Source organism: Eurosta solidaginis, chromosome 4 (assembly GCF_040869045.1).
Source record: "Eurosta solidaginis isolate ZX-2024a chromosome 4, ASM4086904v1, whole genome shotgun sequence".
Lineage (NCBI taxonomy): Eukaryota > Metazoa > Arthropoda > Insecta > Diptera > Tephritidae > Eurosta > Eurosta solidaginis.
Genome location: NC_090322.1, coordinates 150,443,707 through 150,459,765, shown reverse-complemented (window position 1 = coordinate 150,459,765; position 16,059 = coordinate 150,443,707). Strand labels below are relative to the sequence as shown.

Genomic DNA, 16,059 nt, shown 5'->3' with positions numbered 1-16,059 from the left:
TTCAAATGACTCTAAAAAAAAGCGCCGAATATGCCATTTCGGGGTTGGCTTTTTTTGACACTAGGCACCTCCTAGAAAAATTTCCCGGGTGGTCGGCAGAAAAATTTAAATTTTTTAAAAACCACCGTGGGTTATTAACCTAAAAAGTTCATTAAGAAAAAATATAAAATAATAATTTATTTTCTTTTTCAGCCCACAATTAACTGCTACGCGATAACCAATTTGTTTTACATACTGTTACGAATATTAGCAAAACTAAGGAGTGCTGCGGTCTCTAAGCCGATGCTAAGCAGTGACGTGAATGCACATCAATAATTCAATCATTATGTATCTACATAAACGAAACAATAACTGCGTCTACATATATGTACCATGTACGTATACGAGCAGCGGAGAGTCAATGCACTAACACATGCATATATCTGAGATACTCCTATAAGTATGCAATGAGAAAAACTATAAAATTGTGCAATTGTAGTTACAGCTGAGAAGTTTGAGAGCTACTGGACTAGTAGATTCTAGAAGCTGCGAAGGTTGAAATCAAAGAGTATAAAAGGCGACAATTGTAGAGGCGCTGGAATTCAGTTTGATTTGAGTTGTCAAGCAGTTACGACTAAGACGATATGTAGCGAGCAATAGCAGTATTATTTTGAAAGTCAGTTTCCTTTAAGCTATCAGTTTGGTTATTAAGCTATTCGTTGCACAGTTTGAGTGTTATTGTGAAGTATTTTAATAAAGGCCATTTTCCCATTATTCAATATTGGAGTTATTTATTCAACAGTTTAGCGATACGAACCTAGCAAAAGGGCAAATAAGAGGATTTGCAGAAAATTCGTTACAATTGGTGTCAGAAGGGAAATTGTTGAATAAATTCCGGAGGACAACAAGGGCATGGCAAAGTTCAGTGAATTGAAGATCCAGCAACTGAAGAAGGAGTTGGAGAGCCGTGGATTGAATACAAGCGGCGTTAAACTCGAACTTCAGACACGGCTGCGAGAGGCAATGGAAGCAGAAGGAATTGATGTGGACGAGTATGTCTTTTATCCTGATGGGATAAAACGAAACATCGCAGACATTTACGAGCACAGACTTGAACATGATATTGGCTGCAATAGCTGCTCAAGCATCGACAGTAACATCAATGTCGTCGCAAATATCATCCCAACTAGAATCACAGGAGGTACGCATTTCAGAAATGGCGTCGCAAGTAACATCACAATTGGAAGAACAGAAAAGGTATATGTCATCACAGATGGAATCCCAAGAGACACGAATAACATCGAAGATGGAAGAACAGAAGACGTATAGGATATCCCAACTGGAATCGCAGGAAACTCGTATAACATCACAGTTGGAAGAGCAGAAGACATATATGGCATCCCAGCTGGAATCACATGAGACACGTATTTCAGAAATGTCGACACAGATTACATCAAAGATGGAAACACAACTGAAAGAACAAGAGGCGCATATATCATCAAAACTCGAAGCGCGTATGGACGAGAAAATAACGCAGTTTGAAGAAAAATTCGAGGCAGAGGTGGATGCGTTGAGAGGTCGTATACAGGAATTGCAACTTAATCGGCCGGCTGCTTCAGCGAGTAATACGAAGGTAAAAACTCCATCTTTTGACGGTTATGTTCCTTTCCAGGTCTTCAAGCTACAGTTTGAGAAGACCGCATCAGTGAACAACTGGAATGCGGAAGATAAAGTTGCTGCACTGTTCGTGGCATTGAAGGGGCCAGCAGCGGAAATCCTACAGACGATTCCCGAAGGAGAGCGGAACAATTATGAAGCATTGATGGCTGCTGTAGAACGACGTTATGGAAGCGAGCATAGAAAACAGATATTCCAAATTGAGTTGCAAAACCGCTACCAAAAAGCAAATGAGACATTGCAGGAGTTTGCTTCAGATATTGAAAGATTGGCTCATCTTGCAAATGCGGACGCACCCGTGGAATACACTGAAAGGGTAAAAATCCAGAGTTTCATAAATTGCATACGGGACGTGGAAACGAAGCGAGCTACATACGCAAACCCAAAGCTGACATTTGCTGAAACGGCATCACATGCATTGACTCAGAAAACGGCCTCACTATTGAGTAAACCAGCATACAAAGCTCATCGTGTGGAAGTGGAAAGACCAGATTGGGTAGACACAGTTTTGGAAGCACTGAAGGGATCACAACAGAAAAATGCCGGAGTTATTAAATGTTTCAAGTGCGGCAACCCAGGTCATATTGCACGACATTGCAGCAGCGGCCCCAATAGCTCCAACAATGTGGGTGCTCGTAAACGCAGAGCAGAAGGTGATGAGCAAATTTCCAAGACCACTCAATCGTTAAACTAAATCGAGTCAGCCGCAAGGGGCGACAGCTGGCTCCCGCAATTGAATTCCCTATAATCTCTATCTCGCAGATTGGAAGAAGATCGAGCAATCTTACTGTTGGAGGACATGTGGACGGAAAGGAACGTTTACTGACTGTAGATACGGGTGCATCTCATTCCATAATTCGAGCGGATTTAGTCAACAAAAAGATAAGACCATTGCTTGGAGAAATATTACGTACAGCCACGGGAGAGGACACCCAGGTAATTGGAGAAGTAGAATGTGAAGTCGCAATTGGGAACGTCACGGGAGTACACAATTTTATAGTGGTAGAAATTGTTGATGAAATCATAATTGGAGTGGACTTCTTAATCGACCAGGGCATCAAGATCGACATGCAAAGCAAGACGATGCGATATAAAAACATGAATGTGCCACTTAATTTCGGCTACGAGAGAGGCTACAGCAGTAAACGAGTGCTGGTGGAAGAGAGTCAGCAAATACCACCAAAATCCGAAGCAGTCATCTGGGCAAAGGTTGATGGAGATTGTGGGACAAACAAATTGTGGGTTGTCGAAGCAGCAAACAAATCAGCACTGAACATACTAGTAGGAAAAACCCTGGCTATGACAAAACAAGATGGACGTATTCCGGTAAGAGTACTCAATGATTTCAAGTCACCATTCAATTTGACCAAAGGAGCTATTTTGGGAAGATGCCAAGAGGCTGAAGTAGTCATTAACTGTGAACAGCTCCAGGAACACGTTTCAGCTAGTAATACTTATCTTTCAAATGACATCACGGTATGGACGCAGGGGCTAGAGGAAGCATATCAGAGTAAGGCAAAACAACTGCTCCTAAAGTACGCGAACATATTTGACCAGGATGATTCTAAACCAGGCCGCACCAACGTTGTGAAACATCAAATTGACACTGGAGATGCGAGGCCGATCCGTCAAGCTCCACGTAGTGTTCCACTGGCGAAGCGGGAAGTTGTGAGTCAAATCATTCAAGAAATGAGCGACAGCGGCGTCATCGAACCATCAGCTAGTCCATGGAGCTCACCAATAGTACTTGTAAAAAAGAAGGATGGAAACATGAGGTTTTGCGTGGACTACCGGAAGTTGAATGACGTAACGAAAAAGGATAGCTACCCATTGCCAAGAATTGACGACACTCTGGACTCGCTATCTGGTACGAAATGGTTTTCCACGCTGGACTTGAAAAGCGGCTACTGGCAAGTGGAGGTGAAGGAGGAAGATAAAGAAAAAACAGCCTTCAGTGTCGGTGATGGTCTTTGGCAATTTACAGTGATGCCTTTTGGACTTTGTAATGCACCAGCTACTTTTGAGAGACTCATGGACCAGGTACTGAAAGGACTACATTGGAAAACATGCTTGGTGTTCCTGGACGACATCATCGTATTGGGCAAGAATTTTGATGAACATCTTGGAACTTGGAGGAAGTTTTCCAAAGAATAGCTGGCGCTGGTCTGAAGTTAAGTCCCAAAAAGTGTGCGCTGTTTAAAAAGGAAGGAAATTATTTGGGTCACAAGGTAACGACAGAGAGCATCTGCACTGCGAACGAAAAGATAGAGGCTGTAAAGGATTGGCCAATACCACAGAACCTACATGAATTAAGAAGTTTCCTTGGGCTGTGCACATATTACCTCCGATTTGTACCAAATTTTTCCAGCGTAGCCTATAGCCTCCATGAGCTTACAAGAAAAAATAAAGCTTTTGAATGGAAGAAGGAGCAAGAAGTGGCTTTCCAAACATTGAAGGAGCGTTTGTGCACTGCCCCAATGTTAGCATATCCGATTCCAGGAGCAACATTTATTCTAGATACAGATGCGAGTGGATATGCTATAGGAGGCGTTTTATCACAACTGGTCGATGGACAGGGGAAGGTAGTTGCATATTACAGCCGTTCGAATGGAAAACCAGAAAGGAACTACTGTGTTACGCGGAGAGAGCTGTTGGCATTGGTAGAATGCATTAAACATTTTCACAAATACCTCTACGGCCAGCGATTCCGTGTCAGGAGAGATCACGCAGCGTTGAAATGGCTTCTGCAGTTCCGTAATCCGGAAGGACAATTGGCATGGTGGATCGAGCGACTACAAAGCTATGACTTTTCCATTGAGCATCGAAAAGGTAGTACCCATGGAAATGCCGATGCAATGTCACGAAGGCCATGTAGTTTGGAATGAAAGCACTGTTCAAAGGCCGAGGCTAAAGAAGACATTATAGATGTCCGGCTAATGACTATAACGTGTACGGATGAATGGGACAAGGAACCACTAAGAAAGTGTCAGCTAGAAGATACAGATCTGTCACATGTTATGCAAGGGCTCGAACGAAACGAAAGACCAAGCAGAGAGGAGATGTCAGCAGAGAGTCCCATTGCGAAGTCATATTGGGCACAGTGGAGCAGTTTAGAATTGATATCCGGTTGCTTGCATCGAGTATGGGAGAGTGAGGATGGTCAATGCAAGAAGAAACTGATAGTTGTTCCCAGAAAGAGGATTCCTGACGTGCTCAGCGAGCTGCACAATGGTCCAAGTGGGGGTCATCTTGGAATCACGAAGACACTCGAGAAAATTAAGCAGAGATTCTATTGGGTTGGTTGCCGTCAGTCGGTCACCGAGTGGATTGCCAATTGCGAGGTATGCAACAGAGCGAAAGGGCCCAAAACCCGAAGTCATGGCCAGATGAAGCAGTATATTTCAGGTGCACCATTTGAAAGGATCGCCATGGATGACGCGGGTCCATTTCCTACTAGCAACCGCGGAAACAAATACGTACTGGTGGTTATGGATTATTTCAGTGAATGGCCAGAGGTATACCCAATCCCAAACCAAGAAGCAGAAACAGTAGCAGAAGTGGTTAAAAACGAATGGGTTGCAAGGTATGGTGTACCAATGGAGTTACATTCTGACCCAGGCAGGAATTTTGAATCAGCTGTGTTCCAAGAAATGTGCAAGAAGTTGGGCATTCGAAAAACACGGACAACTGCATTGCATCCTCAGTCCGATGGTATGGTGGAACGCTTCAAAGAACATTGGAGGAGCATTTAAGAAAAGTAGTAGACAAGTACCATAAGGACTGGGATACACACATATCGTTATTCTTGATGGCCTACCGATCGGCAGTACATGACACATCGGGCCAAACTCCCGCAAAGGTAATTTTTGGCAATGACCTTCGACTGCCAGCTGATTTGAAGTATGGGATAGATGCCGATGCGGAGAAGAATGTCAAGAAATCCACTGGTGTCTTGGAAGAAGAGCTGAGAGAGATACACGATCTGGTAAGGCAACGAGCAAAGATTATGAGTGACAAGATGAAAGCGAGGTACGATAAAGCAATTAATTCGGAAGGGTTTCAGGAAGGAGATTTGGTGCTGCTATACAACCCACAACGAAAAAAAGGTTTGTCCCCGAAATTGCAGTGTAACTGGGAAGGCCCATACAAAGTTGTAAAACGGATCAACGATGTAATGTACCGCATACAAACCATTGGCAAACCACGAACCAAAATAAAAGTGGTTCATTTGGAAAGGCTAGCAGCGGTTAAATCGAGAGATTTATCTAATCGGGACGATCAGACTTAGGTGGAGGGCAGTGTTACGAATATTAGCAAAACTAAGGAGTGCTGCCGTCTCTAAGCCGATGCTAAGCAGTGACGTGAATGCACATCAATAATTCAATCATTATGTATCTACATAAACGAAACAATAACTGCGTCTACATATATGTACCATGTACGTATACGAGCAGCGTGCACTAACACATGCATATATCTGAGATACTCCTTATTCTTCCCACGATGCCATTACATAACGCTGGGAGCAGATCAAGTTTCTTGGTCACTGCTACTACGACAATATCATCTGCATAGCCGACAATTTCCGTGCCTCCGGGAAGGTCGATTTGTAGCACCCCGTCATACATCGCATTCCAAATAGCTGGACCTAGAACAGATCCCTAAGGGACACCGCCCGTGATGTTGTGGTTTCTTGGTCCCTCATCCGTATCAAAAAGGAGTACTCTGTCGCTTAGATAGCTACCAATTATTCGGAGCAGTTAAGCAGGTGTGCGAAAGTTTCGTAGCGCTGTCATTATCTGCATCCAGTTAGCGGTGTTAAAAGCATTGCTAATATCCAAAGTTATCAGTGCACAGAGCTTCCTTTTATTTTGGCATCCGGTTATGGCTCCGCGGGCTATGTTGACACTGTCTGTATTGCATCTATCGTGGATCTCGATTTTCGAAATCCAAACTGACTATTTGACAAGCCACCTGGGCTTTCCAGGGTCTGCTGCAGACGCCCACTAATAATACGTTCGAGAATCTTTCCTATTGAATCCAACATACAAAGTGGCCTGTATGAAGATGGCTGGTCGGGCATCTTACCAGGTTTCAGCAATAGAACCAGTCTTTGACAGGCGTTGAAGATATCCGTAAATACCGATGTTGTAGACCTTATCGCTGATTTAAGAGCTATATTTGGCACTCCATCAGGTCCTGGAGACTTACTGTCCGCAACTCTTTGTGTTGCATCTAGTACCTCCTGCTCTGTTATTTCTGGGATTTCCATTCCTTCGAGAACCTCACTTTGATAGGTCCGGTAACCTTGTGTCGGAAAAAGAGTTTCTACGATTCTTCTCATTAGTATCGGGCATGTAGGCTGCCCTTTAATTTTCGCTATCACCGTTCTGTAAGCCAATCCCCAAGGATCAAGATCAGCACTATCCATCAGCTCCTTGAAGCAGGCTCTCTTGCTCTTTTTGATAGTATTTTTAAGCGTCGTTATTTGGGCTATGTATGTATTGTGTAGCTCATCATATCGTAGCGACGAACGTGCCCTCTGTGCCCTACTAGCTCTAGGCTAATAGCTTTGTGGTCGCTGTGTGTGTAGATGTTACTGATGGACCATTTTGCTCGTCTCGCTATTTCGCTACTAGCAAACGTGAGATCTATAATGGAGCGTCTATTGCCAGTGTCGAATGTATATTTCCCTGCCTCATTTAGAAGTTCTAGCCTCAGGGGTGTAAGGCTTTCGAGAAGAACTCTACCTCTATGGGAAGTTCTACCAGAGAATTTAAACACAATGAGAAGTCGTTTTTTTGGCATCCACTGCTTACGATCCATTTGCATGTGACACGTCTTGCACTTCACCACTATTCCCCAAATTCATGTTAACTTAACAGGGTGCAAGACGTAACAGAAAATTTTCTTAACGATTTTCTCTGTTCGTCTGTTCCAAAAAAAACTCTGATCAGAGCAAGTATATTGCAAATTTAATTCTCTGATTTTTTGTAAATAAATTATGATGGTTGGAAGGTTGAAGTCTTCGGCACAGCCGAAGACAGTCCTGTCCTTACTTGTTTTTTTTTTATATTCAAAGTGTGAATTTGAATCTGTGCCTATGATTCAGGGCAAAACAAAAACAAAAGTGCTACAAGTGTATAGGGGTTGAGCAGCTCCGATGTAAAGAAATATTTTGACAAGTATAAAATACATTATTCAGTCAACAAATATAGTCAAAAAAGATTCAGAGAGCTGAATTAAAAATTATTATAAATTTATGATCTCCTAAAGTAAACACATTTGATTCAAATATGATTCCAAAATGTGGTTGAAAAAATATATTCAGTGTTTGATCATCTAAAGTATTCATATTTGATTATTTCTTTTGTTCAATTGTATGCTAACTCATTATTTTGTCAGAAAGAGTAATCAAATTATATTGATATGTAGGGAAATTGAAAATTTAATCACCTAAATGGTGAGTGGGTATAAACAAACCTAGATTGGTATATATGTACACACATATATTCCTAAACTAAAGATCAGCCTACACCCCCATTTCCCACCCACTTCATTGATACCAATATATCCATGCATAAGCTAACAAATGTTTGTACATTCACATGTTCAAATAAAAGACAAACTGTTTCAATCAACCACTTCCAACAAAAATTATTCTTACGCACAAGCATATGTACAAATCTATGTTCATATGTAAGCTAAGAAATATTTTTATATTCGCATGTTGACAAAGAAAACAAAATTCACTTCAACCATCCAACCATACGCACAAGCACACATACATATTTACATATGTATGCTCATGTTTTGTATGTAAATCACAAAATCCTGAAAACTAGCTTCCTCTTGATTTTTCCAGAGAATTTAAACACAATGAGAAGGCGTTTTTGCTAGATTCCAACTTTTTTGCATGTGAATACGTCTTGCACTTCACCACACACAATCCAATTTCAATGTTAACCAGTTAACAGCAGAAAATTCTCTGTCAACAGTTTCAGCTGGTGTATAAATTCTCTGGATTTTCTCTTAATATGATTTCTTTGTGGGAATATATGTAGGTATTTAGTAGGATTAATTAAATTTAAATTTTATTACTTGTAGCAATACATTTGCTTGTTTTATGATTTAATATGAATTTGAACTAAATTAATATAATAATAGCAATATATTTGCTTGTTTTATGTTGATGCAAATTGCAGAAATTTTGCTTATTTCTTTACAAACAAAAACCTATTCATATACCCAAAATATGCCCTTTCATGAAATGTATGTAAATTAATCATACATTTATGAATTATCCCATCCCTTTTTGTTAATAAATTAAATGTTAGGAAAATGTATGCAAATTGAAATATGCATGCAAATAGTGTTTTGCCGACGGCATTTGCACACTTGGAATTTCTGTACACACGAAATCCATTGCATATTTATAAAACGTTAATTTGCATAAAATGTATGCATATTAACCATGAAGTATGAATTATTAATAAATTGAAAAATTGAAATAAATAAAATATTTGATAACAATTGAATAAATAAAAAAATATTTAGTTATTATTTGGACTATGGGTGGGAGGGGAGGTACCTATAAAGAAATTTCCTAAAGCATTTTATATGTGTTATTCAGTACAATGATGTAAGTACCTATGTACTTGAATATTTTCAAGCAAGACGTATTCACATGCAAAAAAGTTGGAATCTAGCAAAAACGCCTTCTCATTGTGTTTAAATTCTCTGTTAATATGGTAGGTGTCACACCCATTTTACAAAGTTTTTTCTAAAGTTATATTTTGCGTCAATAACGCAATCCAATTACCATGTTTCATCCCTTTTTTCGTATTTGGTATAGAATTATGGCATTTTTTTAATTTTTCGTAATTTTCGATATCGAAAAAATGGGCATGGTCATAGTCAGATCTCGACCATACAAGTGAGTTCAGGCTTAAGTAAACAAAGTACTATCTCCGTTTTTCGAACTTAGTCTCCAAAAAATAGATATCGGCTTACGAAGTTCGAAAATCTACATTTCGAAATTTTATTTTATTTTTTTGTTAACGCTGAACGCAAATTGAAAAAGTAAAAATGTGGGCGTGGTCCGCTCTTTTCCCTTATTAGAAGGGCTGGATTCTTTTTTTGAGAAATTTAGTATAACAGCTGTTATATGAGGTGAAAAGTCAGACTCTGACTTCTGAATACAGTCAGACTCTGACTTCTGACTTTTCACCTTTACTTTTTCAATTTGCTGAACGCGTTAACAAAAAAATACAATTTCGAAATGTAGAATTTCGAACTTCGTAAGCCGATATCTATTTTTTGGAGGCTAAGTTCGAAAAACGGAGATAGTACTTTGTTTACTTAAGCCTCAATCTCTACGAAAAAGTGGGTTTTGTCCAATACCCAGAAAAAAAGTTGATTTTGTCGCATAATGTTATTATTATAAATACGAAAGAACAGGTTTGACTCACTTATTTTCATTGACTTCCCCTATTCATGATATTTGGCATATCTTTATTAACTTTTCAATGCAAACCCTGCAATTTTTCCTCCAAAAATATCATGAGTTTCAAGTCTAAGTATAATAAGAATCAGGTAAAATTTTGTTAGCTGACCTAATCATGTGAAAACGACTTTTAGCTTAAAAGGACATTAAACGGAAATGTGAAGCTTCTCAAGGCCAAAATAATGACGTATCAATTTAAAAAAACCGACGTCAAATCACCAAGTTACAACGAAAAACGCGTTTCGGCTGTATTTCGAAGCATCAAAAAAATTAAAAAAAAAAATTTCCGAAACCCTCTCAACATAATCTTCAATCTACCTTTCTCCATACGTGAATCTACTCATAATGCATTAGATTGAGTTAAACGTTTCGATATGAAAAACTGCTTATGTGTCGGGGCTTTAAAGTGTTCAACTTTCCATAGTGTACTAGTTTGCCATCGCTATCTAGGACACCAAAACGTCAAAATGATGTCAACACAATAACAAACAGTAAACATGTGTGTGATCGGAGTGGTAGTGCAGTGCAGTGCTAGCCTCGGCTCAACCAAATAATTTTGGGCTAGAATTGGTTGAGCCGAAATCTAAAATGGACCTAAGGGTGGCACCTGCACTCCATTCTGATGAATTGGCGGAGTTGGGATGTGCAATGCTTCCCTAAACTAGATGTTAGGGAAAGCTTTTGCACTACCAACAGGAAGTATTCGAACGGCGTGACGCGACGGGAAAATAAAATTAAAAAAGAAGTGAAAAAATAACGGAACAAAAGACACATGGCAACACGCCACATATTGGAAAAAATACACAATCAATAAATTAGAGAAAATTCTCTCAATTAAAAGTGAACTAACGGAACATAAGTGAACATAACGGAATGAAAAAACGCCACATATAGAAATAAATAGAGAAAAATCTCGTAATTGGTGATGGCGCTTTAATTCATTGAATGGGCCAAATAATTCGATTTATAATCGACCTCCCTAGCCACGGTGCAGGAGTAACTTAAACCCCAAAAAAAAAAATAAATAAACATGTGTGAAATCAAATCTTTGTTTATCATGCATGCTAAGGAATAACTACAATAATGTTTGGAAATTTACGTAAAAAGCTTAATAACGCTATACAAGACGGAATTATTATCACTGAGAATTTGCAACAACAATACCGACAAAGGCAATCGTCAGCCAGCAACAGCAATGCCACAACGCCTACTTTAGACGAAAGCATTCGCAGCACTTGGGGCTCAAATTCATTTGGACCAATTGCCAATGATGTAGTCCTACCCGGAGACGTAAATATGACTGCTGGATGCAATCTACTAAGCAAATATGAACACGAATGGAAATTACTGCATGACGCCAATGAAGAAAATGCTAGGAAAGCAGAACAAGTTGCCACACAAATTGAAGAAATTGGAAAGAATACGGCGACATTGCATATTGACATAAAAGATTTGGTAACATGTTTGTCTGGAGTGCCCGGGTTGGTGACAAAACTTAATGAAAGCCTTGAAACATTGGGTAATATACAAAAGTTAAGCGCTAAAGTTGAAACTGAATTGGTACGCTTAGAAGATTTAAATGAAGAATGTGATTTGCAAGAATATATGCTGCATAAGCAATGCAAGCTATCGCAATTCAAACAAATGAAAATGAGTAAGTACATATATCTGAAAACTAATATAATAAAAGTTCAAATAAATCCTTGTATATGGGAGTTTTCTTACATAAATTAATTGCAGTTGAATTAGAATCATACCGTCAACATGTAGCAGCCGAACAACAGAAGAAGATAAGACAGCACGAGCAAAAATTACGTCGTATACAACGTGAAAGACAAGCAGTATTTGATGATGCATTTCGCGGTGATTTGGATGAATATAAAGCCAAGGGAACTTTAGGAAGTAAGTTGTGGTATGTATTACTCTTGGCATAATAATTAACTAATATGAATTCTTTTTGTAGAAATTCGCAAAGATAACTTGAAAACAACGGTTGTACTTGAAGAAGTTGTACTAGAAGACCCAAAGAATAAGGATGCGCTGGAGGATTTCTTGAACGGTTAACGAATTTCGTTGAAATGAAAAATAAGTTAATTTTTGATTAATGTTAGTGCCTTATATACTTTAAAACATATTTAAAAAACAAAACCTTAATATAAACTATTTACTCGCCTAGATGGGGTTAACAAATTAAATGGGGTTCACTGCTACAACAACAACAACTCGCCTAGATTTGAAAAACTATAGTAACACAATACCTTATATGTACCAACATGTATTGTTATTGTTGTTGTTGTTGTTGTATTAACGATAAAGACACTACCCGAAGGCCCTGGGGCGTGTTATCGATGTTGATGGTCCTTTGCTCGGTAACAAAGCACCATTAAGGTACTAGCCCGACCATCTCGGGAACGATTTACATGACCACATTTAACCTTCAGGCTATCCCTCCGTTGTTTCGTAGTAGGCTCCACTATGTGAAAGTAAAATTATATTTAGTTTTTTAATAATTTTATATAAGCAACTCTTATTCTTAAAATTAACGTGGACATATTTACTTTTGTATATACAATATACTAATACAAGTCTTTAGACTACTTTAGTTGTGAATAAAGTAACTGCTATCGCATCGGTGGTACTGGTCCAGATCCTCCAAATTCACTACTGGCATGTTGCTCATCGACAGGCATTTGTTCAACCACTGGCATAATTTTAGTTTTCAATGGCAATTTTTCACGTTGTTCACAAACCGACTCTGACTCTGATGCAGTTGATGTATTGCAATAATCTGGTGGTGCTGACATTAAAGAAATTGATGGGGTTTCAGTTAATTCTTCCTCCTTTTGTCCTATTGTAAATTTGATATTGTTAGCCTTCGTACCTTCTGTACCTTTCTGAGGAACTAAATCACATTCGATAGGCGTACATGATGGCGCATTTGGTGATAGAGAATTTTCGTTTCTCGCAACCATTAGAGAAGTAGTAGCATGGAATATCTTGGCTTCATTTGCTGTTGTTGATGTGTTGGTTTGGAGTGTAGAAGTGGCTATTCCAACAGTGGTGACTGTTGTTGTAGGTATTGCAGAAGTTGGGTTTGATGGTAACTGAAAGGACGAGTCACAAAAGTCTCCTTCGAGTGCCGACTCAGATAAGTTTTGCTTTTGTCGTTCTGCTTGTGGCGAGTTTGACTTGGTGGAAAGCTGAATACCCACAATGCGGCAAGGACTCAAGAATGAGCCTAAAGCTTGATCGGCAAAATCTAGTGCGTTTCCAGTCTCACTTTTGCACAAGGATCTGATTTGGTCTTCATCAGCTCCCTGACATTTCAACAACGGGGCTTGTAGAATTTGCTTTTTCGAAAGATCTAAACCTGTTATAGATGGACTCGAAGCTTGAGCTGTTGAGTTTGATGAATACGTAGACTCTTTTGGATGTGTTTGTTCGACGACTTCAAATCCAAAAGGTGGATATGTTGAAATTGATGTTTTGGAAAGATCTATACCAACCATATCGTCAGTGTTTAAATGTGAAATTGATGGTTGAGCTGCTATGTCAGATGAACCCCCAGACACTCTCTCTAAATGAAATTTGGATACAAATTCTGGTTTTTGGACTACTTGTAAATCCCCGTACTCTCTTTCTAATACCGATACAACTTGCAACTCAACAGTCGCTTGTGATGAGCTATCTATTGTTGGAAGATCTTTGTTAACCATGCTGTTTGCGGTTGCAGATGAGATCAAGGATTGAACTGGTAAATTTAAATCTAAATCGATATGGTTGAAACTTGTAACTAATTCAGATCCAATTACAAGTTGTTGTTTCGTTTGCAATTCTCCACACACTCGTTCCACTTCGCCTTTCTGTTTTAGTGATGAATTCGACACGGTGGAAAGATCTATGGCTACCAAGTCATTAGGATTTAAGTGTGAATTTGTTAAGTTTAACGGCACATTATCTGCATCGTCATCCCCTTCTTCAGCGCCCGTGCTTTCTATATCTATTTGACAGCTTGAAGTCACTTTCGCGTTCATGTTCGTGCCGTTTTGTACGGCAGATTCTGTTTCTATTATATCTAAAACTTCAATCTCACTATCTGAAGAGGTAGTGACAAGCATAACGGTATCCATTGCAGCGGGGCTAATTTTATCAGGTATGCTTGTTTTACTTTCCCTATCTGAACTGTCCGTGCTACTATCTTTTTCATATGCATCTGATGCTATGTTACTCGCAGAAGAAACTATACAAATGCAATCTCCACTTCCACATTGCTTTTTCTGTAAAACAATGTCTGCTGCTGTTTCGCTTGTCTTAGAACTATCTGAATCTAGTTCCAAAACAACACAGTTAGAGCTGTCACCTGAATCTGCTGACTTGCTCTCTTTTGTGCTTTGCCTCTTTTTCAATCGCTTCTTCCGCATAATTTTATAGCCTGCTGGTGCACTGCCACTAGAGGATGATCCAGATGATATGCTTATCTGCAGTACTCCACTACCGTCTGAAGTACTATCTTCATCTAAGCGCAAAGATGAAACAGCAGTTGAAATTGATGCTATATCTATTTGTTGTTCGGCGACGTCCACATCACTTATTTGTAATTCTTCCAGCACATCTTTATTTTCAGCAGTTTCCATTTCTGCAATTAATTTGTTGTACTGCAATAGTTGTTGCATTTGTTGCTCTCCGTAGCAGTTCATCCATAGTGTAGGATTTAAGTTTATATCAACATTTGTGTGAGGATCGTAGTATACGTTTCCATCTTCAGCTTGATCCTCTTCTTCAGTGTTTTTGACATTTTCTACGTTTATCTTATTATGTTTTTTGAGTTTTCGACTGCATCCACTGCTGCTTGCACTGCTTTTGCTGCTGGAATCGCTGCTACTTGCTCGTCTTTTAGATTTCGATTTTTTCGTTTTGCCACATTTTCTTTTCGCACTTCTTCGCTTCCTAGTAGAAGTGTTCTTATAACGCTTACCTCTTTCCTTACTGTTGGTTGCTAACCGGTCTTCTTCCTCGTCTGAACTACTCAGTGAAAGTTCACGTTCATCATACTTTCTTCGGTTATCGTCTAGTTCTTTCAATTTTCTCTGACAATTTTCATGCGTTCGTTCTTTTTCCCGTCTATTATGCGACACAATTGAATTCAATGTACGTCCAAGAAAACGTTTATTTGGTTTTGCAATTGGATTTATTTTTCTCTCCCGAGTATTTGGGTCGGGCGGAGCCTCACCCATTTCACGGATAAGTTCATCTATCGCCATGCTGGTTAAAAATGTAAATGGTGTATATAATTGTTTATTATTTTACAACGCATTATTTGTCTTACCGAGTAAGCACTTCATCATCCATCATCAATCGCAAGTACGCTTGTATTATTAGTTATAAGGGCGATAATACAAAACAAAAAACTTTGACAGCAGGAGTTTAGAAAAGTTTAAGCTAAACAGCTGATCGTTTTTCAGCATTGTAAATCGTACCAAGTAGCGCAACTAACAGCTGATCGGTGAACATTCGCAGATTCACACGCACAGATCTCGACTCAGTGTCAAAAAAAAAAAACTTTAGATTATTTAGCTTAAATTTTAAAATCTTGAGGGGTAGAGGGACCTTAGCTGCATGCCATATTTAGCAAGCGCCTACGAAGCTACGCCTCAATTAATAATAAATATCACATAAAGCAGCTACGCTTAAGGTGACTTTTCCGTCGTTTTGGCACTTGCGTTGCGTCTACATCTGACGCTCTTTAATTGCTTCAATAAATAAGCAACGCAACGCCAACGTTGAAGCAAAACACAAATCATTAAAAACTTACGGTCTTCTTGAAGTTTCTTGCATTTTATAAAAAACCGAGTTTCTATCGCCGTTCAACATAATTTTGTATTCATGTCGATTTTGTG

General features: G+C 39.1%; 2 protein-coding genes across 5 annotated transcripts; one reads left to right on the top strand and one right to left on the bottom strand.

Moving 5' to 3' along the window:
- The first annotated feature begins 10,652 nt into the window (after nucleotides 1–10,652).
- Nucleotides 10,653–12,357, top strand: Dysb (Dysbindin). 3 transcript variants are annotated; one of them, XM_067783406.1, is made up of 3 exons: nucleotides 10,653–11,816; nucleotides 11,879–12,074; nucleotides 12,126–12,357. In XM_067783406.1, coding segments are annotated over exons 1-3 (768 nt in total). In that variant the 5' UTR covers nucleotides 10,653–11,245; the 3' UTR covers nucleotides 12,127–12,357. The 3 variants fall into 3 exon arrangements, with proteins under 3 accessions (XP_067639507.1, XP_067639504.1, XP_067639505.1); XM_067783403.1 differs by having other exon boundaries at nucleotides 10,654–11,816; nucleotides 11,879–12,064; XM_067783404.1 differs by having other exon boundaries at nucleotides 10,657–11,816; nucleotides 11,903–12,064.
- A 294-nt stretch (nucleotides 12,358–12,651) lies between these two features.
- LOC137250500 (uncharacterized) lies at nucleotides 12,652–15,684 on the bottom strand. 2 transcript variants are annotated; one of them, XM_067783402.1, is made up of 3 exons: nucleotides 15,489–15,684; nucleotides 13,044–15,424; nucleotides 12,652–12,959 (listed from the first exon to the last, which is right to left on the bottom strand). In XM_067783402.1, exons 1-3 carry the CDS (start codon nucleotides 15,512–15,514, stop codon nucleotides 12,784–12,786), a joined length of 2,583 nt encoding a protein of 860 aa, XP_067639503.1. In that variant the 5' UTR covers nucleotides 15,515–15,684; the 3' UTR covers nucleotides 12,652–12,783. The 2 variants fall into 2 exon arrangements, with proteins under 2 accessions (XP_067639503.1, XP_067639502.1); XM_067783401.1 differs by having other exon boundaries at nucleotides 12,652–15,424; nucleotides 15,489–15,678.
- Between the last annotated feature and the right edge of the window lie 375 nt (nucleotides 15,685–16,059).